At 43.4% G+C, this 24,845-nt stretch overlaps 2 protein-coding genes across 5 annotated transcripts in view; one reads left to right on the top strand and one right to left on the bottom strand.

Moving 5' to 3' along the window:
- Positions 1-24,845, top strand: part of igsf8 (immunoglobulin superfamily, member 8) — a 28,993-nt gene that overhangs the window by 1,010 nt on the left and 3,138 nt on the right. Inside the window, exons 2-6 of one of the 3 annotated variants that reach the window (XM_088390648.1) lie at positions 6,749-6,892; positions 20,700-20,839; positions 21,820-22,200; positions 22,726-23,187; positions 24,549-24,727. In XM_088390648.1, coding sequence (XP_088246774.1) covers positions 20,785-20,839; positions 21,820-22,200; positions 22,726-23,187; positions 24,549-24,727 — 1,077 coding nt within the window. In that variant the 5' untranslated portion in view covers positions 6,749-6,892; positions 20,700-20,784. Of the gene's footprint in view, positions 1-6,748; positions 6,893-20,438; positions 20,607-20,699; positions 20,840-21,532; positions 21,629-21,819; positions 22,201-22,725; positions 23,188-24,548; positions 24,728-24,845 lie in introns of those variants that run through there. The other 2 variants (XM_088390647.1, XM_088390649.1) reach the window with 2 other exon arrangements.
- sp7 (Sp7 transcription factor) lies at positions 1,747-5,328 on the bottom strand. 2 transcript variants are annotated; one of them, XM_088390654.1, is made up of 2 exons: positions 5,181-5,328; positions 1,747-4,706 (listed from the first exon to the last, which is right to left on the bottom strand). In XM_088390654.1, the coding sequence occupies exons 1-2, from the start codon at positions 5,214-5,216 to the stop codon at positions 3,384-3,386; spliced, it is 1,359 nt and encodes a 452-aa protein (XP_088246780.1). In that variant the 5' UTR covers positions 5,217-5,328; the 3' UTR covers positions 1,747-3,383. The 2 variants fall into 2 exon arrangements, with proteins under 2 accessions (XP_088246780.1, XP_088246781.1); XM_088390655.1 differs by having other exon boundaries at positions 5,196-5,311.

Genomic DNA, 24,845 nt, shown 5'->3' with positions numbered 1-24,845 from the left:
CCCTACCTCATTGGCCTGACACACCCAAGTCCAAGCCATCCTCAATCACCCAAGCTTGCCTTTTATTCTGCGGATTCGACCATGCACCCACTTCAGACCACCATAAACACAGCGCTCCCTGATGACAGAGCCGGCCCCGGGACGTTTTATATAAATTGACCTCAAGTACAGCTCATTAGAAGCCCCAAATTGGAACCATGCAGTCTTCTAAGTGTAAATGTTACAACTGGTGAGTCGGTGGCTTCTGGGATGGGGGGGGGTCACTGTAGAAGGAAGATTATTAGAATGTTTCCTATTGCGATAGAATAAAAAATACATTAGTATTATCAAGGAGTAATTGATTGTATTTGTTTGGCATCTCACCTGCTTGCTGGGTTTATACTACACTGTCCAAATGACACAATTCCAGGTTTTTTTTGCTTCCTTGATTGCAAATGTATGGAAGCGCCAATGTGGACTAATCATTTGTGACTGGCAAATACGTTCAAATGTAAAAATTAGCATTTAGCCTGCAAGTATGTTAGAATGTACTATTGCCACGTAAATTCAAATGTATTAGTCAGTCAAAAAATGATCACCATTGGCAGTTCCAGGCTTCTGTACAAATACAAACACAAAGAGAAAAAGGTTTTGTGAAAGTAGACAAAAAACACTAGCTTGTGCATAAAAATACGTGATAACGCAGCACAAGAGAACAAGCTCAGTGACCACCAAACTTACTGTTTTTAATTCATTTTGTCTTACTGTAATTATGACTTTTCTACTTCGCTAGCATAGGTTAGTGACACAGCCCTTAGGTCCAAATTTGGTTTATGTCGTTGCCATAGGAATGAAACAAATCATAAACTAAGAACCCCCTTGTAGATTTAATGTCGAATGTCACGCAACACAAGGAGAGTCGAGATTCAAACTCAGAAGCTCTCAAACGTGAAGCAAACATGATAACCACTAGTCACTGTGCTGCCCAAAGAAAACCCGAACTCCCATAAAGCTCAAATTGTAACTTTAACCTTACATATAAACTTTAAATAGGGTAACTCAGAATTGCATACTGAAGACCATTAAGGTTATTTCCTTCAAATCAGGCCAGGCCAACGAAACTGTATGCAACGTCATGTAATGCGATTAATTTATTAATTTGCGTTCCATAAGAATGCACGTAAATAGAGAGTTAAATAAATGTTTAGATTAGCTAAATTTTCCACTCAGAAATGTAGTTTGAATCTCTGTTTTGGACTCGCATTGAGTTTCTCCTGGGGTTATCTCTATTAAAACGCCCAGCTCCACCCACCTCAAGCATTTTTACTATCATGACAGGAAAGTGGACCTGCGGTGACGGTAGCTTCGTGGTATCAAATTATAGTTTTGGTTTTTTTTTTGTTTTTTTTTTCCGACAGCCTGCAACACATTACCCTGACTTCACTTGTATCTCCACATCACGTCTGTCATCCTGCTTTACAGCAATTGTCCCTTTTGTTGAAGCGCCTGAACAATGCAAGCACTTACCCTCAGTCCTAATCCTCCCCACCTTGTGTTTTTCTTTTTTTCATGACTGACTGATAATTACGCCTCTTAATCTTAAGAGAGGTGCAATTGTTGTTAACTACAGTGCAGGTCCTTGTGTGGTACGAATAGCTCACCTGTGTGCTTTGTTTGTCTTACAAATGACAATGAAAGCTGTTGAAGTGGAAACAAGACAGGAAGTGAAATCATTTGTAAGGATGCAGTCTGCAAATTGTTTTGAAATATCTTTACTTTTTTTTTTAAAGCACCACAATTGTCACAGAGCAGGACTCTTACATGTACACCATACTTGCCCTTCACTATGTACAGTATTTTCTTATTTCACATCAGCCAAAAAGCAAACACTGAAACAGTGCTCACTGTGCATTTTTTTTTTTTTTTGACAGAAGCGCATGGCTTCATTAGGCAGGTTACAGTTTCAATGAAAATCAACATGGAAAATATAATAAACACATTGAAGAACATCTATATATTGTTGAAAATATATAGTATGTAGCCCTTAATTCATCATTTGTGTGGAAGACTTCACAATCAAAAGAATACATACAGAGAAATAGTCATTGTCAAGATCTTTAAATAAATCTTAAACTTCCTTGTTATAGCTAATAAATAGTCTTAAATTAAGGCATTTTATTTTATATTTGTCTGGCTTCCATTCATCTTGCAAGCCTCGCTGCCGTTACATTTCCCTGCAAGCTGCAATACAACCGACAATGTTTATAATTTAAGACATAAATTAGATTATTCATGAAAATAGGAATTTAAAATACACACACCAGGAAGCACGATAAAAGACTTTTGACATGACAACACAGTTTGGGGGGTTTTTTGCAACGAGAAGCGTCAAGTCCCACTGCGTGTTGATTGTTTCAAGAGCGACGACTGAAGTATCAAAGTACAGCTGCGAATCAGATATGTGCGGAAGGCTCCGTCAAAAGCCAGCCCGCCATCTTAACCAAAACGTCTCGCTCTCAAACGACTCGTCTTGTGGCTTCGGAGCTACTTTTCCCTCTGCCTGTGCAGATTCAATTTCCCCAGTGGTTGCGCTCATTTGAAAGGCAAAAAAAAAAAAAAAAATGCATGCTGGGTTTAGAAACGTGGACGTACGTGCGAGCCTTCGTTGTTTTCCTTTTTGGTTGCTGAAAATATTTGCTTGCAAGACTTGCTCGTATTTACATGGAGATGCTTGCTTACGGTCCAGGCAAGAGGAAATGAAATGATTGTCAAGGCCAAAATGCTATCAAAAGCACTGACCTACATTTCAAACTTATATTACATGTATGTGGATGTAGGATTTTTTTTATCCAATCAGAATTTTCCATCGTTACCATGTCAGTCCAATCTACCCAAGGCATCAGAATCAGTAGTGCTGGCCCATGTAACTTAACTCACTATGTTGGCAATGAGTGTGTTTCTTTAACGAAATCAGACTGGCCCACAATGAGGATCAGCATTTTTCCATTCTCTGACTTGTCACAACTAACTTTGACAAGCAAAAGATGTCTGTGGCGATCTGAGCACATTGTTGTATTTAATGATAAGCGTCTCCGGTGAGTATGATGTATTTTATTTAAATAATTGTTTTTGACACGTTATTAATGTTGATTCAGAACTGCTCCAAATGACAAACACAAGGCCAATAGGGCAAAGTGGTGACCCGTGATCTTGCATTTCTCAATAGTATTGATCAGTTCTATAACTGCTACATAATAGTGGTGGGATAAGTCGGGTAAGTTCCCACGGAAAACCCAAGTACCAGATGCACGGCCCGCCACTGCGCAGTCATTTATTGCATTGATGTCTTGGGCATATTTGGGACAAAAAGAAAGAAACAAAAAGATCTGGGTTAAGTTGAGGCTTCAGATCTCCAAAAGTCCACCGCTGTTCTCCACTCCGGCGGGCACCCCCGTCTTTTCGTCTCCATTGGCGATTGGCTCGCCGTTGCTGGCGTTGATCTCCGCTGTCTCCTCGACCCGGTGGTCCAAGTCCCCCTCGGCGCCCGCGGTTTTCCCCTGCAACGCCGAGTCGGCGTGGGTCTTCTGGTGCTTGGAGAGGTGATCGCTACGTGTGAAGCGCTTGTTACACAGCAAGCAGGTGAATTTCTTCTCCCGCGTATGGGTGCGCACGTGGCGCTCCAGTTCGTCCGAACGGGTGAAACGCTTGCCGCAGAACAGCCAGTTGCACACAAAGGGCCTTTCGCCAGTGTGCCAACGCAGGTGGGCCTTGAGGTGGGACGCCTTGCCGTACACTTTCCCGCAGCCGGGGATGTGGCAGCTGTGCACCGGCTTCTTCCTTAGGGATGCGGCCGAGGCTCCCAGTCGCTCCAGCTCCTGGCAGTTGGGGCAGTCGCACGAGGACCTTGTGGGTGTCGAGCTTCCCCCATAGCCCCCTGATCCCCTCGCTGGCTTTAAGCCCATGGGACTCTCCATTAGCCCAGCACTTTGCACCGGCTTGGGCTTGTACATGTCCTGGGGCAGCATGTGCTGGGACGGCTGGAGGAGATGCGAGGACGAACCCAGTCCCACAGATGGGTAGGGAGCCGGGTTCAAGGTGGTGAAATCGGTGCTGTAACTAGGCAGCTGGGGGCTCAGGGAAGCCTGTGGCGCCACAGGCTGCAGAGAGGCCTGGAGACCTCCGTCCGACTGAGGCTGGGTCGCAGACAGCCAGTTGGAGTTGGGATGGACGTCCCACCAAGAGGACGTGGCGTTGGCCGGAGCGGCCGTAATACCGGGATGGATACCGGCTTTGTACCACGAGCCGTAAGGGTGCGTCATGTCCAACGACGTGTAGACGCTGGTGAGGCAGTCTGCCGTGGCGTGGGTTTTGGACGCTAACAGGGACGGGTCCTGGGAGACGGACGTTTGGAAGGAGTGAGAGAAAGGGTTGTACTCTGTGGCGTAGCCTCCGGTCGTAGGAGGGGGGCTTCCGGTCGGGGTGAGCAGTCCGCCGCCCCCGGCTGTAGTGAAGGAACCGCTGTAAGAGTCCGCCAGGCCGCTGCCATCGGCGGTGCGCCCGTTCTTGGCCGTCTGAAGGTCGGAGGTCATGTTGTAGGGCTTCTTTAGTGGACTAGTGCCGCCGTTCTTACCGGGTGTCGCAGAGTCCCTCACTGGGCTGGTGTTGCCAAACTTGTTGCAGGTAGCAGTTAACATAGCCAGAGGACTGGAGCCATAGCGCCCGTCTTCCTGGGGAGGAGGAACAACATGAGACTGTGTGTCTGACTCGTGGGGCTTCTGTCAGTGTCAACACTAATACAAAACTCATGTCCCGACGCCACTGCTGGCTTTTCCTGTGCTTGCAAAGTGCTCAAGGCTATGGCAGGCAGCACGTGTTTATGCTTGTGGAGGTCAAGCACTGCACCTTTAGATTTTTTTGGTTGCTGTTTTTTATTGTCTCAAAACCTCCTGCTAAATGTAACAATGTGTAGTTTTGCATTCATCATACTGGAATATTTGGGCTAATCACTTAAACCAAGGATATTTTGTTTTTAGTAGTACTTTTTCTCATTGTTTTGAATTCTGTCTTGTATCATGCAGTTACTCCTCATTGCAATAAATATCATTCTGCTGTAGCTGAGAGAAATAACAGGAACGTGCAACCACTTGGCTTCCTTTAAAATATCAACTTTGAAAGGGGACAAAAAAGTGCTCCATACTTACAATGAGATTCCCTACCTCCAGAATCGATGCGGCCATCCCTGAGAAACAAAATCCTAAAGGAAGCTGGAGGTGCAGCGGGAGAGGCACAGCTCAGAGTCCCGGGACAGTTTGGAAGAAGTTGAGCAGCAACGCGTGGATGTGTTTTGAGTCTCCGGGAGCCCGGCCCCCCTAATTACAGGCTTGGGGCTCGCCTGGAAGAGGCAGAGCTCGGGGTTGGGGCAATGAAGGGAAATAGATGCCGATTGGTAGACGAGAGCGCACAATCCCGCCTTCCCAAACACAGACGCATGAATGGGTTTCTCATCAATCACCTTGTGGACATTCATTTCGATTGATAGTCTATCTAGTATTAGCTAGCACAGTTTTTCCATCAAGATGAACGATTGAGTCTCATGTTTGGAGACGGGAGCAGAATATAAGTTAAAGGTGGAAAAATCACAAAAGATCCTCATGGCTCATACACCATAGTTGATCTTAAAAAAAAACACTCCACAGTTTTATTTTGTGGTTTGTAATCTAGATTTTATTATTCTGGTTTCAAGCATCAGTTTCCAATGCAATGGAAGTTTTGACATGACAGCTCACGTCGAGTGAGCAGCACAGACAGGAGAGGAAAAACAAGATCAAGTCGTTGAAATAAGGAGGAGATTATCACATCACATAAAACATCACATTTATAAAAAGAAAGTTGGGGGGTGACTGATGAAAAGAGGGAACAAATGACGAATGAACGGTTGTAAAACTGCTTGTGCAACTCATGGAAATTTCTTTCTGGCATTGTTCATCAAGAATAGATTGCTCATGTCCCCAGGCAGACTGTACGCTACTTTAATGCTACTTTAATGCGTTTTGACGATTGGTGTCGCACCACAAAAATTTGGTTGATTTTTAATATATCGACTATCAATTTTGAACAATTATAGGACAAAATGACTTGTCCATTCGAAACATCATGGACTAGGAAATAAAAAGGTAAAGTTAGTTTTGAGTGAGTTGAATGAGTCCTGGTCAGTATGAGGTCATTTCGCTGTCATGGTTTCCACAAATGGGACATTTTGACTGAAAATCATTCTCATGTGTCATATTATTGCAAAGATACACAACTCTTTCTTATAGTATATTTGTTGACTAAGAATTGAATTTGAAGTCAGAATTGTGTGTGGGGACACGCACAGTTGTTCAAGTATACAACTAATCATTTTACCTTTAGAGATTTGGTGGGGGACATTTTTTTGTGGGGCTTTTGGTTCAGATTTTCGTGTGTGTTTCTATCTTACGTTAAAGTTCATGTTGTTCATTCAAAGTCTATGAAACAAGGACATGTATACAAGTGAGTTGTTGTTTTCCCAGCTGAGAAGCTATGTTTGTTTGTCTTATTTCATTTGTTGGTCCAAAAAAAAAAAAACTCTCCCATAAAGAAAAAAACCTCTCCACTTTGAGTCAGAAAGACATATTCTCATCTCCTTCTTGTGGGCGTCTCATTTTTTCGTGAAGGCGAGCACAGAAGATTAAAATTGTTGTCAAAAATAAACATATAATTTCTGTCCTTATTTTCTCCTCAATTACAGGGCACGGTCGGAGCTGGGCTTGTCGTCGGGGAGAGTCTGGCCCTCACAAGAACACAGCGGCTATATTTGGGAGTCTGCTCTCCGGCTAACCTCCGTCGCTTTTATTTTCCCATTCCAAGAAGGGCTGCGAGTGAAAGAACAAAGGCAAGTGCTGTCTGTCCATCCATCCATCCGTCTACACCAGGGGTGTCCAAACCTTTTCCACTGTGGCCCAAATCTAGAAAAACTGAAGGGAGGTCAGGATAGGGGACACTTCACCTTGTGTTTGTCAAACATCAAATTTTCCGTTCCACCGTATATTCTAATTGTAATATTTCAAAATGTGCCAGCCCAGTTAACAATATTTAGCAGGTGGCCCCTAGTCTACGCCTTCGATGTGTTATAAAAGCTTATCAAATCTTCCGAAGCAGTCTTGCGGGATTTCCGTCCCCTCTCATTTGGCATGAGGCCCATTACAGGTTCTAGCTATTAACAAAGCCTCTCCTTTCCTTAACGCCTCGTTAATGTTTACCGTTTTACATACAAGTAAAAATGACAGGGCAGGTGAGGCTAAAACTGCGAGCGGACGCTTTGCCCCGGCTTTACAAGAGTTACCATGCTCCGAATCTTTGGCATGTTCCTCGTTTATAGCTGCCCATCAAACCGAGGGCAAGCCAAAGGTGTAATTAGAGAAATGCGTAAAGCTCTTAACAGTCCTTTCAAAAGGCTTTCCCTTACTCCACTTCCAAGTTGCAGTTTTATTTTTATTCTTTTTTTTATTTACCAAGAGAGACGTGATTTTGTGTTGACAACTAACTTTCCCGTCAGTCGCGTGGTCCTCGCTTGTATGGTGTCCAGTGCAAACATCAACGCTAATAGGCTAAATGAGGCTAAATGTTAAATAAGAGATTATTTTGATTTACATGATGATGCCGATCTAAAAAAAAAATATCACAGCATTTTTTGCCTTTCCGCATACTCTGAAATTCATCCAAATTGTCACTGTTTCCCTCTTAGAAACTGGCCTCTTTAGTTTTTTTTTTTTTTGACATCCATCCCTCCATTTTCTATAGCACTTGTTAAGGTCATGGCTAAATTGGGGCTCATCTTAGTTGAGAAGAAGCGAGATGCAAACAATTACTCACACCCAATCTAAAAATATGATTTGCTTTATCTTCTCCCTGACAATTACTTTATGTAAGTTGTCCCACTTTGTTTGCATTATTTTATGATCTGGGACTGTAGGCGTATCAACTTCCTGAGCAAGGTCATCGAGCGGCCTTCTTTTCAGAAATAGTTACACAGAGGTTTGGCACATTGGTTTAGCGACATCGCATCTTTGTTTCTAACCCGCTTCTCTGAGAGCTTAATTGGCGTCCGCTCTCCTCATTTGTCTCGTATGCTTTGTTATCACGTGCCACCAAAGTGCGTAGTGACTCATCCATGGAATATCTCCAATGCTTTGTCAGACCTCAGAAAATTAACAATGTTCATAATACTTCAACGGCAGGCGAGGGGGCGGAACCAAAATGATTAGAAGTGTTTGACTTTGCTGCTTGATGGAAATGTGGTGAGAGGGAATCAGGGTCAGGGATAGACTTGCCTTGCAGCATGACTCTGTGCTATTTTTCCAGGCCGTGTGGTCAAAGATTGAGAGCGCCTGTCAACGGAAAATGAGAGCGAGTGAGAGAAATGTGTGTGTGTATTTTCATGTGATGGGGGCTATATAGACGGACAGACAGAGGGAGGGGGGTTCCATTTGTAGTTCCATCCATGCTAGAGATTGTGGCTTCGAATCTGAGTCACCTTTCCCTCGTTTTTGGCTTTCAAAAATGCGAAGTGACGATGTGCTTTATGATGAAAGAATAAAAAAACCCACCTGGTCAGTCTTCCACGCTTCGGGGCAAAAATGGCGGTTTTGAGTAATGTTGACCGCCAATAGTGTAACCGGTGGACAGAACATAGTCAGTGGGGAGACATGGCGGCAAGCACGTAACGGCTCAGCGTCTGCAGATTTTTCCGAATGGCACAATGCAAATGGGGAGACGACATGCATTAAGAAGCAGACTGAATTCCCCTTTGTGTGTTTCCAATGGTATCAAATCTCACTCCTCCAGACTAAGGACAGGCATTGGACTCAAGCCATGTCCACACGAACATGAGTATTTTCTTTACGTATTAGCTTTTTTACTTTTTTGCCCTTGGACCAGCGCAAGGATTTCTTAAAACTGCAATATATGCGTTGATAGTCATGTTTAGCACGGCCAAGGGGCCACATCAGACCCACCCCCATTTATATTTCCCAATTATGACAATACATGGGCTACCATAGTTGACACATAGCAATTTTTATAAACTACTTCAAGTTGTCCAGTCTGCATAAAAGATACAAGCAAATCTTCTGTCTAATGCATGACATACTTCTACAAGATTCTAGAATGGAGTCCAGTTTGCAGCCTTCTCACGGTACACAAGTCGCCATCGTGGCCTGTAATCTGTCTGTCTGTCTGTCACAAAAACCCGCGGCCACTTAAATGACGCCCAGCAGGTGTCAATTGCTCAGGGTGGTCATCTCTTCATTTGGACTGTTCCTAGGTGGGAATGTTTGGACTACATTTCTGGCTACTTAAATGAATAAAGTGACTTATGTTTTATACCATCCACAAGACATTTACCTTGTGTAATATTTTTACACGGCAGAAATATTATACCCCAGCATTTGTCTAAACAATCGAACTGTAACGCCCTTGTTTAAGTAAAAGAAAACAAATCTAAAAATGGAAAACCCCAACCTTACAGCAGCAGCGGCTCGCTGCCATACGTCTTCCCAATGTACACAGCGGCCAACTATAACATAATAAACTGAAAAAGCATTTTCTTGAGAAATACAGGTTGAGTGCGTCAATTTATCAAAGCGTCTTAAACGTACTGCAGACCCGGTGAGGCGCTAACTCGACCAGCGTGTGGAACCTCACGCCGTTTGCCTTACCGTCCCCCATCCCAGACTTGATACTGTTTTACACAATATGATAACACTGCACATACGTTTGAAAAGTCTCTCTCGTGGCTTGGAGAGCCATAAATATCCAAATGATTGTTCCTTTAGACAGTAAACTTGGTGGGCTGCACAGACACACAAGAAAAGCACCACATGAGTAGTCAGTGTAGCCCGTGAAGCTGAGTGCGGCGGGGTCTTGTGGGCGACAATAATTTATCTGTGAGTTAAGCGAGGGAGAGACACGCGTATGTTTCCTTGTCTTGATATGTGGCATGTTAGAATTGCATTTCCATCAAAGTGCGCGGCATTTTACATTCATTTTTGTACTGCATTGCTATGAATACAATAGAAGAGAGAAATTGTTTTTTACAGCGTTACCACACACAATAATGACGAAACCAAAATCAAATGGCTAAATGATGTAGAAATTTCCAACATCAGCAAATGAGTCATGTTATTTGTGTTTTTTTACACAATTGCAGCTCTGCTTACCTTTTGACTTTGGCGGGCACTCGTTTGGTGTGATTGCCAAACACAAGGCGTACCAAGGCGTAAAAATGGCATCTTTTACCGTGTGTGTGTGCTGCACCTTCCGCTCTTGCCTAACAGCTTCTTATATATTTAGTCAGTGCCCCCAGACCCTGACAGCAGCTGCTGCTGAGGTTTGGGTGGGAGCTCATTACTCCGCGGTGGAGCTCAGCCAGAAGTTGGGGAGGCTTTCTTTTTTGGGCTGCTTTATTTCATATGGGTAAATCTTAACGCTATACGTGCCATGATCTGTTCCATGTGTGGAGCGTGTGCCACCGCCAGTCATCTTTACCCCCCAAACCTGCCTACACCCAACTTAAGTCAAATTGATTTCCGTTTTTTTTTTTTTTTTTTTTAATTTTTGGATGTACCAAAATATCCCACATGGTGGAAAGGCCTCATTTTTCTTTCTTTCTTTCTTTCTTTCTTTCTTTCTTTCTTTCTTTCTTTCTTTCTTTCTTTCTTTCTTTCTTTCTTTCTTTCTTTCTTTCTTTCTTTCTTTCTTTCTTTCTTTCTTTCTTTCTTTCTTTCTTTCTTTCTGTCCTTCTTTCTTTCCAATGCAAAACGTAAACTCAGAAGCACCGTATGATGATATTGACTCAGTTTTTTTTTTTTTTTATGGTTTTTGATAGTCAGAGTCCTTTTAAGATTCAAGCAAATAGTTTGAAATTGTGAAAAATATCAGAAAATGTCTCCTTTAACTCCTCCTGTCTGCACTGCCAATATTTCAAACCTCTTCAACTTTGTGGTCCATGGCTCTCAAGACAAAAAAGTGCCCGTGCCTCAAGCGCCTTTTCCGTTAATCGAAGATCTTTCGGAGCTTCACACTCGATGCCTCCTCGCACCCGCAATCGTGTGGTTTGGGGAGATCGGGGATCTGTCGTTTATTTATCAGAGACATATTGAGCTGGCGGCGCGAGGGGGGGATCTTCAAGCGCGTCAAATCTCCTCGTCTGCAGGAGTCGGGTGACCGAGAGTATCGGATGTCCCCTGTCTTTTATTGAGTGATTGGGTGCAATCCAAGTGAAGTGTGCTTGATTTGTATTTCCTTTTGAGGAGAGGGGACTGATGTGTGGGCACTTCCTGGTCAAGATGAGAAAAGGGGATCAAGATGAACAAAAATTGAGAGGCTGTCAAGTTCAAGAAGCTCAGATTGGGAAGGAGAAAAAAAAAGACAAGGCGGGTGGAATAGAAGCACAGTCGTGAAATAGAAAAGGTCTTATAAGCAAGGTAAAATAAGCATATAGCTCATGGGGACTTTTATTACTTATAACCTGAAACCCCAAAAATCAAAACAAACACAAAAAAGGCCAAGCTGTGCCATATGTGTGTGCAAGAGGAAGCTCGACTTCATTTTGTCAGACCACCCAGCGCTCCTGCCCACATGCTGCCTCCTAAAATGAGACTGTGCAGGGCCCAACATGGCATACGTGACAAGATCCCCAAAATGAATAATTCTCATTTTTCCCAAATGTTGAGAAACGAGCAAACGTAAACAGTTGCATCTTCAAATAACTTTATTTCAAAACGATGGCAGACAGCAGCGCAAGATATGAGATTGAGAACGCTCTATCTAGATTTTTTTCCCGTTCGAAATGATGGCGTGTAGGAACAATTTGTCCGCGCCGGCTGAGTCAACCGGAGTGCAAATGTCGAAATTCTCCCCAAAGCTCTTTGGTGCTTTGAGTGAAAATAAAGAAAGCGTCCTTCCCCCCGCTAGCCCGAAGCCACAGCATGTGGTCTACTCTGGTGCTGCGCTAAAAATGGCAGTCGGGCGGCCTAGGGTGAAGCCCAGAACAGCATCCACCGTAATGGCCCCGCGTGGGTGTGGCCCCTCGTAGATGGCTTTTGAGGGGGCCCCTCCCGGACGCCCGCACCCCTTGCCAGCGCCCAAGGGCTCCAGGCTGCCTGACCAGAGACACCGCGATGCGGCCCACGCTGAATCCCGGCCGAGCCGGCCCGGGCCAGGGTGGGTTGGGCTTAGGTCAATGGCGCTGTCGACATGGCTTTCGACGTCTTTACAGCAATTCCCAGCAATCCTGCCCTCTGCTGGGGTCACAGGGCAGAAAGATGGCTAAACCTAAATATCGCCCATCCAAAAGTGTCATTCCAATGTTTGCTCCGCTTGGAGATAGTTCAACTGCAGCCACTGCAGTGTCATGTATTTAAAAAAAAAAAAAAAAAAAAAAAATACACGTGTTGGAATTTTCTGCAAATGTGTTATTGTATGGTGGATGCAGTTTGCAGTGCAGTAGAATTATGTTAGGTTTCGTGTTAGGTTACTGCAACAAAATAATGCTAATCATTTTCAAAACTTAACATTGTAATTTTTAAAAATATTTCAAAGGCACAGTATAGTACTTTTCATATATTAATTTATGTAAGATGAAAAGACTTTAATAGCAGTCCAACCAAGAAAAGACAAGATTTTTACCTCTTCCTACTATCACAACAAAATTAAATATATAAAGTAATTAAATAAAATGAAGCTAATTTGATATTTCCCTTTTTAGACTGAAAAAAATTGAGGCACATACATTTCTTAAGTAGCATTTACTTCCAAATACATCTGCATCCAGTTGAGTTTCTTTTGCGCTACCACCTGACAAAATATTGTTTTCAGTGTAAATTGACAACTTGTATTTTCCACTCCATCAAACTGTCCACTCGGGAGGCTGCATTTAGTATATTGCTTCAATTTGTATATTTAAAAGCAGTTATGTAGGTAACGCTGATGGTCCGAAAGCAGTTCGGTGTGATTGGCAGACATTTTCGCCAATCTGGTCTGTTTTCATTCAGTGGCGCTACTAAGGAGCTGAATGGCTCTCCTGTCACTCGAGTCAAGCGCCAAATCTCTTGATCGTGTTGACATTTCACCCCCGCCAACTATATGGACCTGCGTTTGTGTAATGCTTCACCGTGTGGGTTAACATCTTCGTGTAAAACGTGCACACGTGGTAATAATGCAGCCTGAGTGGCGATAGTAAACGATACGGTTAAAAAGACAGCCAGTCACCTTCTGGTTCGAATCAGCGGGGGTAGGAAAGGGCTCAAAGGGGGTTTACTTTTGGATAGGTTGGCTTTTATTGCTTCTCTCCTTTGGTTCGGGCCTGTTTGTGGAAGTGTGGCTGGCGGTCGGCCCCTCAGCTGGCAGCGCGGCGGCATTTAATTGCCCTTTGTTGTGGTGGGCTGGATGGGGTGAGGGGAGCGCAGAGAAGGGAGGCCCTGTGGTCTTCCCTGCACAATGGGGCTTCGGCCTGCCAACTCACAAACTGCCTGTGCACCTTCCCACTTCTTGAAATTCGGCATCATTGATCAACAGTCTCAAAAGTATAATTCCCGTCATTTGAAATTGACTAATCGCACACATGGACAAAATTATCGGTGCGCCCTTTCTTTAAAGAGAGCAAAACCCACAATGGATCATTGAATAACTTGAAACTGACAAAAGTAGTAATAATTCAAGCCGGGCCCTCGCGGTGCCTTCTCCTCATTGCGAATCCTCTAAATGATCATCCACCTTTAACACCCACACACATTAAATGGCATAGGCCAAAAAGCTGGATAATTTAGCGTGGCCCCATCTGTCTAGGATACCTGCTTCCGATTGGGGCCCATTAAGGGTAAATTCCTGTCATAGGAGTTCGTAATAATACACGCCCTGGAATTTTCCCAAAATGGCAGCTTTTAGCCAAAATAGCCAACGTCCTCATCAATTTGAGTCAAGTGTGCTTGATACTTTTTGGTGAGCCCTCTCATGATTGAAATGTTCACCATGGATGGGTGAAAACGACTAACTAGCACCCCCGACCTCTGCCAAGAAAATTTTAACATTATCACATTATTGAAAACGATCACCAAAAATCCTGCCACTTCCCCCCAAAAAAAACAAATATATATTAGTCTCTCGTCCGATAACTGTGCCTGAAAAAAATGGCACTACAGTCACAAAGCAAGACTAAAAAAAATAAAGACAGAAAAGACCGCGCATGAGATGTAGACGTTTGTATAGCAAAGAGCTTACTGGTCTTGGCAGACAGCGGAGTGTTGGGGGAAATGATAAATGTACGTATAATTATAATCTATATATAATAATAAGGGATGGGATGAGAGTAAACAGAAGCTACATGCTGTGTGTGTTGGTGCTGTTTTGTCAAGGGCCAAAGCCTATCATTATCGCATTTGTGAGGAACAGTTGGTGAATAATGGGTCGCGTGTGTGTTCAGAGGGGTAATGCGTCGCAGTGATTGGGCCCCTCCCAGTGGATGTGTCTCCGCGTGCGCGAGAGAGATTCCTGACGACATCTAACATAAGAATCTTTTACGCCTTTTATTAGTGTGGTGACATGTGAACAGCGACTCATTCCAGGAACAGGACTGGCTTGAATGTAAATGGAGAAAAAAAGTTTATATATACAAAATGAAATGCACCTTAGTAAAAAAAAAATTGAAAATATTTTGGGGGAATGAATGAAATGTATTATTTAGGGTGAATAACTTTTTTTAATTAAATACTTTTTTGAGTGGATAAATGAAAATGATCTTTAGGGGGAATAACTTCAAAGATATTTTTAATTGAAAGCATTTTCTTTTAAAAAATACATTTGGATTAGATCTTTAAAAAGATGTTTTAAATTGAGTTTTTAATTTTTTTGCTAGAACAAGTTTGTCTTTTTTCCTCTATAAAGTGTTTTTAAGATCCTTTTAACATCATTAAATATGATATATTTTTATTATATTTGTGCATCTCCTTTTCCTATAACATTGCAACCATACACTTGTATTTATTTTTTAGCATTATTTTCAGTGTGATGCGTTTCCCAAAAGTTTTTATCGTAAATGTTACTTTTCCACCATATTGAGAGTTTTGAGATGTTTTTCCTCCAAGGGTGTTTCCCCGACACACGTGTCTTTATCATTTTTTTACCTTCATATTTACCAGCTTCATATATCCAAACGTGTCTTTGCATTGTTGACTTTTCCCGCATCCCCTTTTTTACCCAGCGCACTCCTCAATTCCCTTTTCTGCTCCTCCGTCACGGTGGCTTTTGTGCTCACTTTGTGGTGAGTTTTGTGTATTCCTTGTGTGATTTACTCCACAACTGGAGAAATATGGCGATCGCCTTCTTCTTTTCCACTGATGCACTTACTGCAAAAGTCTTCCCCCTGCCCACAATGGCTGATGAGTCAGTGCACGCACGTTAACCGAACAAAGCACAAACAGTCTGGGAATATGTTTACATATGCAGCACGGTGATGTGTGTGTGTGTGTGTGTCTGCTACTGATATCTGTCCTCCCCCCTAGTGTGTGTGTGTGAGTGTGCGGAAAAGAAACCCAATGCTGGGCCGCTGCGAGTTTCTGGAAATGAAAATGGAAACTGGCACCAATTAAGGAAACCAATAAAGTAACCTCATTTCTATACGTTTGCCAAGTGGTGAAGGGGATTGGGACTGGAAATGGCTTCAGTTACATTCAGGCTCCAGTTAACGTACAGATAACCTCAGACAGTTGCGGGTTGTCTTTTTTTAAGCGTGCGCTATTGTCCTCTTTGACCCTACACGAGCTGGACATAGTGTACATTGTATTTAGGAGCATTTTCTGATTCGGTTTACCACTAAACAACTGTGACACACTGGAAACTTCATTATGGGAATAGGTTAGCTCAATATGGCGGACCTGTTCTCATCCAAAGGAGCTACTTGTTCACCTCGCCCTGTTGAGTGAGTGTGAATGCAAGCTTCAACTGTCTGTATAGTTGAAGCTTGGACTGTGTTTTCCCTCATGGAGGCAGCACTTCATCGAGCTAGCCAATTTGTGTGCTCATGCAGCATACGCATCTGACACTGAAAAAAAACAACACTTTTTCTCTCTGTAAAAATACATACATTTTCCAGAAAAATATTATTGGGAAATATGCTGCTTTTATGCTGTGCAATTTCACGATTGGCTATCATTCACACTCATATTCGCACCTATGGACAATTTTAGTCTTCATGGACCAAACTTGCAAAGTCCACAAAGAAAGGCTGCAGCAGAGGCCAACGTGAGGTTGGAAAGCAGAACCGCTTGACTGTGCAAAGCACTCAAAACGCTTGACAATATTCGCAGACTTGAACTGGTCAAGAGGCTTCCATTCCACAGCTATGCAAAACTATGCAGTCACAGCATTTTGTCTTTTTTTTCTTCATCTTTTATCATCCCTACTCTCACAATGACTCATGCGTCCGCTGAAATACTTTTGGATGGTAAAAACAATTCCCCACTCCAGACAGTAGTTTATTTTTTCACAAGCAAGAATTTCAAAGCATTTCTCACCGTGGCTTTGATTTTTTTCATATATATATAAAAATCCCAACATTTCCTTCCCCTTATGGCTCTTTTCTTTCCGCTGGGCCATTTGAAAGCTTTCTGGTTCTGTTGACTCTTCCTGTCATCCCCCCCCCCCACCACACACACACACACACACACACACACACACACTGTGCCCCTCTGCCTCTCTGGCATCTCGGTAAGACTCATGTGGGACTGATTGAGGCTGGAGGATGCAGACCTCATCAAAGCGTCAGTGCGGTCGAACGCGAGCGAGCGACGGAGGCTCCAATCTCGCACTGGTTAATGAGCCCCCCGCCGTCGCCCCTCGGCATCCCCGTCCCTCTCCTCTTCTTCCTCCTTCCTTCCCCACTCCTTCCCTTCAGCCGTGACATCCCTCCAGCGCCCATGCAACACATCAGTTTTATCTTTCCTTCTCTTGTTGCGACCCCACTCCATTTCCTTCCTTCCTCCCCCCCTCCCATCATTTTGACACCCCTGGATTCAAATCTCCCCCGCTTCCTCGTCCCCCATTTAAGCCACTCCAATGGATTGGGTTTTATGCACACGTGCTTGTGAAGACGCAAATGTTTTGGATGAAAAATTCATGACTAATGTATGAACCCTGCCTTTGGTTTCACTGCGGACAAGCATGAAAAATGCCACAACATGGATACAGTAAGCAAAGCCACTTTACCAAAAAAGAAAATCCAGATGGTAGTTGTTAAATTTCATCAAACACTTTTGCAGCGTTGTGCGGTGGTCCTTCGCAATATTGCGGTTGACTTTTTGCAGCCTCACTGCATCACAGATTTTTTTTTTTGTACTCATACTGCACGTAATATTTTAACATTATTTTGCTGGGATTATTTTTCCACATGGACAATTACTGCAGACTGACAAGGCAATAAATGCGACAAGAAGAAAGACAGAAGGTTCAAAATTAGGGATTATTTCACACGTAAAGGGAAACTAAACCCCCCCCAAAATGTCTTTTTGTTTGTTTTGTTTGGACATCTATAAAATAAAGTACAAGAAAAACATCCAAGACTTCTTCTTGTACGTTATACCACAAGTTATAAAATAAAATAAAACTGACAGCACAACTAGCAGGAGCCGAACAGCAGGAAGACAAAAAAAATCTGCTGAGTGACTTATATTTTATTCCGCTATGAAAATTTTAGGCCGACGTACTGCCGTCCATGCTTATATTCTTGAGCGGGAAAAATCGTCTTGAATGATTGAATGTTATGTCTGACACATTTGGGTATAGAAAGGTGAATTCAGTGCTACAGGTCATTCACTTTTACCGTCACGGAGCCTCACATTCTACATCCCGGTCTTAACGACACGCTCCGAAGCTTAGCTAAACATTTATCGTCACATTCTTTTAATAAAAAAGAGGAACCCAAAACCCTGGCTAATATAGTTCCGGCAGTAAATTAGCCGTGTCCTCGCTCCCCTTGCACCCACTTTCTTTATTTTGTCTAGCAGCCCAAGTGAACATGTGATGTTATATATATTGTCACTGTGCATTGAGAGGATGACAGCTTCAGGATGTGTTTCTATACAGGAGCAAAATAAACCCGGGACAAATTGGTATCCTTGTTCATGGATGTAGATAAAGAAACAAACCATGCAACCTTTTACGACACATATGATGCCACACACGGCGCAAGGTCCGTGGATGGCACGGGGAAGGTCAAGGGGGTGTTATTTCTGTCCGACTGTAGAGACTGTAACAAAGTAATTAGAGGCAGGTCACAGTTTAGTCTATAGTGGCCTTAAAAGAGACCGAGTGGGAGTAGCGTACGTATACACCAAGAGATTCAGGTCAGGTCCATTGGGTTCAGTTTTTATCAATGAACTCCGATCGACCTGTATGTTTGGCATCGGACTAAATGCTAGAAAAAGTCTACTTAAAATGGAACATCCACATATTTGAAGTCCAGAACTCATTATTTTACATGTTTGCTGATTTTGCAATTTGGTGTTTATTGCGCTAGCCAAAGCCATGTCGAATACAAAAATAATGGTTTGATGCCATCTGGTGGAATTTTTGTGCCAAGTAGCTGTGTTGAGTTGAAGGGAATGATCTTGTCGGTCAAGATATAACTTGAGCCAATAGGAAAAAAATTGCTTTGCTGCCATCTTATGGAATCTAGAAAACTTTTTGGGTGTGTCAATTACTCGGGATTATCATAGCAGGGTCCCCAGTCATTGTGTTTGGTCATCTTGAGTACACTGCAATGTTAAAGCAGTAAACACACAAATGCTCCTCGTGGTTCAGGTTTTAAAAATTGCTATGCGTTACCCCGCGTAATTATGTTTGTTTCAATAATGACAGAAAGTAGCGACTGTTGGCGTGGTGAAACTCAGTTTACTTCTGCGTCCACACAAGTAACTCGACTCTTCATGTGTGCCGTCCTCTCTGCTGGAGTCTGCATTTTCTGCCAACCGCCTTGTCAACCTGAGAACACCCTAATGACTTCCTCGCTCACACTCTGCTGAGTGAAGTCATCTATTTTCCCCTGTAGTTTCAAGTTTGAAGGCTTGAAGGAAGAGCGAGCGCATCAGAAGTTGGGAAAGTAACGGAAAGGGAACGAGACAAGGCGCTAATGAGCTATTCTCGAGTGGCGCACATCCTCCTTGAGAGATCCCATGAAATTCTACTCATTAAGTGTCCTGTTTGAAAAGCCGTAATGGAAAGGATGATTCGCTGTAGTAGAAATGCCCCCAAATTGGTACAATTGGGAGTTTTTTTGCTGGAAAGATTTTTTGTTTTTTCAATCATAAGTCAACCAACAAACAATGGTCGTACATTGATGCTGAAAGACCCTCTCCATTGAGTAACAAGCTTCATCCAGATCATTTTTTTCCACAAAGCAATACTTTTGGTAGCATGACTTAATCATAAGTGAGTGTTCCCAAACATCTAAATGTTATCTATATAATCTTGGATATCCCAACAGTTTTGAAAAGCTCTCAAATCCCAAGATAATGAAAGAGTGCAAGGCTGCAGCAGTGTACCAGTGTGTACACGTGAGTGAGTGCATGGTAAATGGTTTGACACCTCATTGGTCATGCCTTCAGCCTCTGATTGGTTGCTCTTCCTTGTGCATGGTGGTTTGAAAATGACAGTCTCCTCTTAAGAATGTTAAAATGTTACGTTGCAATTACTTTTTAGATTCAATTTACGTATAAGTGTCTCTTGTCTGGGAAACATAATCCATACTCACATTGGTTGTGATTTTTTTTAAACTATGGATATTTTGTCAGTAGCTTTTCACGTTAAGTGAAAATATATATATATAAAATTTAAAAAATTTTTTAAAAGTAATAAAAAATAAATACAATTAAGATATCTGGGAACTATTTTTTTTTTTAATATATATGTCTTGTTTAATAAAGGCATGTTGACCGTCTCAAACTACAGTTGTGAACTATTATTTTTGTATTGAATGCGGATTTATAAACATGCTTAACAAGGAAAAACTTGATGCATGTTTGATGCTACGATTTAAAGATATAACAAGGATGATACTATTGTTGCCCTGGATACTACTGTAGGAACGAAAGGTTGTTTGAATGTCAAGTGTTGTGCTGCCCTCTCGTGCCAAACACACGGACATGCAGTTGCAATTAGTGTCTCGAAATAATACTGCATAACCATTGTGTATGCAGTACTGTACTAGCGCACAATAATAATTAAAAAAAAGATATAAATCGACTCCCGTGGGGACAAATGGATGGATGGAGATATAAATCGAGAGTGAACAAAAGATGGTTGCGGAAATAGAATTAAAATACTTCTGGTGCGCCAGGTGAATCTCATTTTATTCCTAGAGCTCCCCCTGCAGTTTTGGATGTTTAATATGGATCTTTGAAGCTTTGTTTTGGCTCCTCCCCTTAGTCAACCCAGCTACGACGGTGAAGATGCGAACCACTTGAGAAGTCGTTGCACGTATCAAAACCGAATATAATATAACTTTTTAAATTTTATTCGAACAAAGGCTTATTGTTTATTATCGCTGTTTGACTCAGGTGATTGGTTTTGTTCTAATACCAGAAAAAACGACGGTGCGAATAAGAAGGTGCCCAATATATTCCAGTCATTCATTTTTGTTTGGTCAACAGGCTGTTCGGGAGGTTCGTGGCGGGATGAGAGGCGACGAGCGACTGGGGAAGGAACACGCGAGACGGGAGTAATCCGTGGAGGAACATGAAGAGCGGCATGCCTGGAATAAAAAGCACTTTATTCCTCTGTTTGCACTATGGTGAGCTATGTTACTTTGTAATGGATTATTGAGCATTTGCGTGCACGTTTCCTCATTTGGGTCTCGCGCATTTGCATGGTGGTGCACAGATGCACTTGTCATATGATGCAGCCATTTTAACGACAAGGATGCTTAGCTTGTTTTCCTTGGACTCGGGTTTTATTTGGTGCGGATTATGCAAACAGAATTTGGTGAATGACTGTATCATGGGCCGAATTATGCTTTGTTAAAATCTGAGCCACATCTGTGTCGCATTTCACAGAATTGCCTTTTTTCTTTTTTCTTTTTAACAAGGGCCAATATATTCCTGCACTCTTTGAATTATTTAAAAAAAATGCTGCTGGAAAAGTGAGAATCTGCTCATTTATAAAGTGCCTTTTAAATGCATTTGGGTTTTTTTATGTATTTTTTAGATGGTAAAGTTACATTATTAGTCAAGTTGTTATTTATTTATTCTTTGGGCTTTGGGATTTATCTTTAAATAGTTGCCCCTGCCCTCCATCTTGGCTGGCCTGTGTAATCCAGACAGCGTGCAGTATTGTCCCAAGATGTGGCGTCCCTATCAGTCCCAGCTCTTGAGTCCCATGTTAATTAGGTCTCGATCCGCTTAAGCCTCCCCGCTCATCCCCCGTGTCATATCCATGGGCGTGCTGTGGTGACGCAGAGCCTTGCCCAGATGCGTACACACCCTCGTACACACACGTCCAGTCTTTCAGGTTTGTTCAGGTAGTAATCCGTTTTAGGTGAGGTCAAAGGTACTCGCTAAAAAGCACTAGGCATCCAGCGATGGTGAGTTTATTCCTCTGCTTCTGCCACTGCTGGCAGATTAAGATTAAAATCCCCTCCAGGGCGGAGAGCCAAAACATGTGTCTTTCTGAACGATGTGAAATGAATCATCGTTGAAACAATGTCATACAAAAATGCAAAGAATGCGTAACAGCAGCTTCATGTTTTCTGTCTCTTCTGGTTTCTGTTCATAGTGCTCCAGTACGCGGCACCCCGAGTGGTGACGGTTCCCGAGGGGCCTTTGTACCGTGTGGCCGGCTTTTCCCTGTCCGTGCCCTGCTCCGTCTCCGGCTACGAAGGCCCGCGCATGCAGGATTTTGAGTGGTTCCTGTACAAGGACGACTCGAACGGCAAGCAAATGGGAGTGGTGTCCACCAAAGACAAAGGCTTCCCTTACGCCCCCTACCTAGGGCGGGTGAGGAACGGGGAGGTGAGGGTGGACCGGGACTCGGGCGACCACGTGCGACTAGTGATGCAGAGGCTACGCACCGACGACCAGGGCAAATACGAGTGCTACACGCCCAGCACGGACAGCATCTACCTGGGGTCCTACAGTGGCTCTGTGGTCGTCAAAGGTAAAATATTGAAACGGGCCAAATGTGCACATCTTGTGTAAGACAGCGAGCAGCAGAAACCCTCAGTTCTGATTGACACGTTTCAAGAGATATTGATTTTCTTACCAGGCACACTATTACAGTTGTTAAGTGGCTTATTTCATTCTACATGGCGTGAGATCTCTTGGGCAGTTTAAACCAGGACGTACACATCAGTATCAAGATGTAATCATCGTTCCCGTAAAACAGCGGCCAAACTGGTTACATTTTCCCAAAGGCTTGTTGACAACAACGAATGTTACATTCCAGCTCAGAATGACACCGGCACTCATTTTCATACTGATGCTATTACCGAAATGAAAAGTAATACGTTGCATCCATTTTACATAAGGACATAAGACTTCAAGGCAATGATGACTTAATTTGCTTTACACTAGGTAACTCAAACGTTGTTTCACATCATTAAAAGTACAAAATGGACAAGCATTTACAAACAAAAGAAACAAGTATGGAATGACGGCTTTTGTCTCTTTTGTCCACACGTAGTGATCGACGACACACTCCAGATCAGACACAGCCGCTCCCTGACGGGGCAGCCCCTTCCGGAGGGCGCCGAATTAACTCTGACGTGCTCGGCCAGCATCAACTCCAAGCAGCTCACCCACCTGTCCGTCACCTTTGGGAAGCGTGACGGCCAAGCGGGTTCGGGTGACACGGCGGGGCCGGAGCTCAGCTCCGTACGCGAGATCATCTCCATTGACAAGCTGCTGGGCGTTGTGCCCGGACGCAACTACAAGAAGCGCTATGACGACGGCGACATTACACTGGAGAAGCGCAACGTAGCGGGCGGCCAGGACCTGTACATCATGAAGATAAAGGTGCTGCAGACGGAAGACACCGGAGCCTATTTCTGTGAGGCGGCGCAGTGGATTCGGGACCCGGACATATCGTGGCAGAAGATTGCATACAGGACGCTGGACATCGGCAACCTGACCGTTACGCCGCTTTGTGAGTACAAGTCACTCCTTTTCTTGAAAGCCCATTGTCATGACAGAAACGGAACCGCCTAGTATGGACAGTAATTGTTATTCCAAACGGTTCCGATAAAACGCTGCTGTGGATGGACCAGATACAAACATTTCTGAAGCCACAAATCCCTCAAACCTTAATGGGAATGAGCAGGCAATCATTCGTTCAAGCTAAGTACAGGAAATGGAGACTGCGGTTCACACAGGCTTACTCGGAGAAGCATTTCCTGAGGCGCATCTCAATTTCTGGATGAGATGTTTAGGTGGTAGGCCCAAAATTTCAAATGTCTGTGCGGACGCTGCATTCCGACTCAAGTTGGATATTTCATAGTGTCGGCAAGCTTACACAACAGCTCGGAAGACATAAAAAGTTAATTGTAGTTAAGGTATGTGTTTTACTTGCATGCTACGATTTGTACGTGTGGCATGAAGTCAGCCTGGACTTGTAGCATTTGTGGCTGCATTGAACTCGCTCCAGACTACCAAGTCAAGCCGTGGCTGTTTGTTTTGTTTTTGCCTGCAGCTAGTTTGGCTGGCAACTGAAAGTCAGTTGACAGCTGATTGCTTTCCCGGATGCTCCTTTCTTCAGATCACCAGGCCAGTTTAGGGGGCTCAACAAATGCCGTTGAGAATCCCCCCAACACGCTCCAAGCTCAGCTCTTTCTCTCTAATTGACGAGCCGGCTGAATGCGCTGGGTCAATACCAGCTGGATGCCGGCCCGTTGCCTCGCTGCGTTGGCTTACTTTTTACGCCTGAAAGCTTTCACACAGGATTAAATATTTGTTTCATCCACCTTGCACTTATCGACACTTGGGATTTGTTCTTTCCTTCAAGTTTTGCTGTCGAACTACTAAAAAGTTTAAAGGCCACAAAGTAAATGTATGTGTTCTTGGAAGCCCAGTTTAAAGGTTGTCTGGGATTCAGGAAATGTAGGTCATATATACGAGCGTAGCCTCACTAACAAAATGTACTGAATGGGAGTTGAAGCAGGAACAATGACTGCATTCTGTTGTGTATGCGCGCTCATCACCTTCCTCTTTTGTTTGTAAAGACAATGTGTCATTTGTAATGACTGGTGGTTAAATGAGGACTGAATATCTGCTCACCAGGATGTATTTTCACAAGTCAAACAAATAGGTACACCTGCACAAACAAATGACATCCAGGCAAAACTGAATTTCGGGTACAGCTCTTGAACTAGAAAAAAGAAATTCATGTGGTGCATACTGGCAAGGGGCTGAAAAACTGCTAGTCTGTGCGTTAACTATGCTAGCAGGCTCATTAACCTATTTTGTTGCATTGAGCTGATTAATGCCATCCCCTCTCCTCTCGCCCCACAGCCGAGTCTCTGAGCGTGACGTCCACACCCCGAGGGGAGGTGACCTTGCAAGTGGGTTCACCTCTCCTCCTGACCTGTGAGGTCAACGGACTGCCTTCCGACGTCAACTCTGGCCTGCAGGTCCAGTGGATGAAGAGAGGCTCTGCTGGTGGCGAGTTCATCGGGTCTGGAGGCGTGGAGGTAAGGCTCTTATCTCGTGCTGTTGGAATCAGGGAAGTCATGAATGAAATTGATTACTTCCTCTTCTCTAAAAGAACAAAAGCAGATGTAATAAATATTTTATGTTGCTAAGAAAACC

Source organism: Syngnathus floridae, chromosome 11 (assembly GCF_059516105.1).
Source record: "Syngnathus floridae isolate MCC-2025c chromosome 11, RoL_Sflo_1.0, whole genome shotgun sequence".
In the NCBI taxonomy this organism is placed as follows: domain Eukaryota; kingdom Metazoa; phylum Chordata; class Actinopteri; order Syngnathiformes; family Syngnathidae; genus Syngnathus; species Syngnathus floridae.
This window is presented reverse-complemented; position numbering and strand designations above follow the sequence as displayed.

What these genes read in the sequence shown, in the direction of transcription:
- sp7 (XM_088390654.1), bottom strand. Translation starts at nt 5,216, where the DNA reads ATGGCCGCATCGATTCTGGAGGTAGGGAATCTCATT. An exon ending in TGGAGGTAGGGAATCTCATT is followed by an intron (nt 4,707 to 5,180) that starts GTAAGTATGGAG and finishes CCTCCTCCCCAG; the next exon opens with GAAGACGGGCGCTATGGCTC.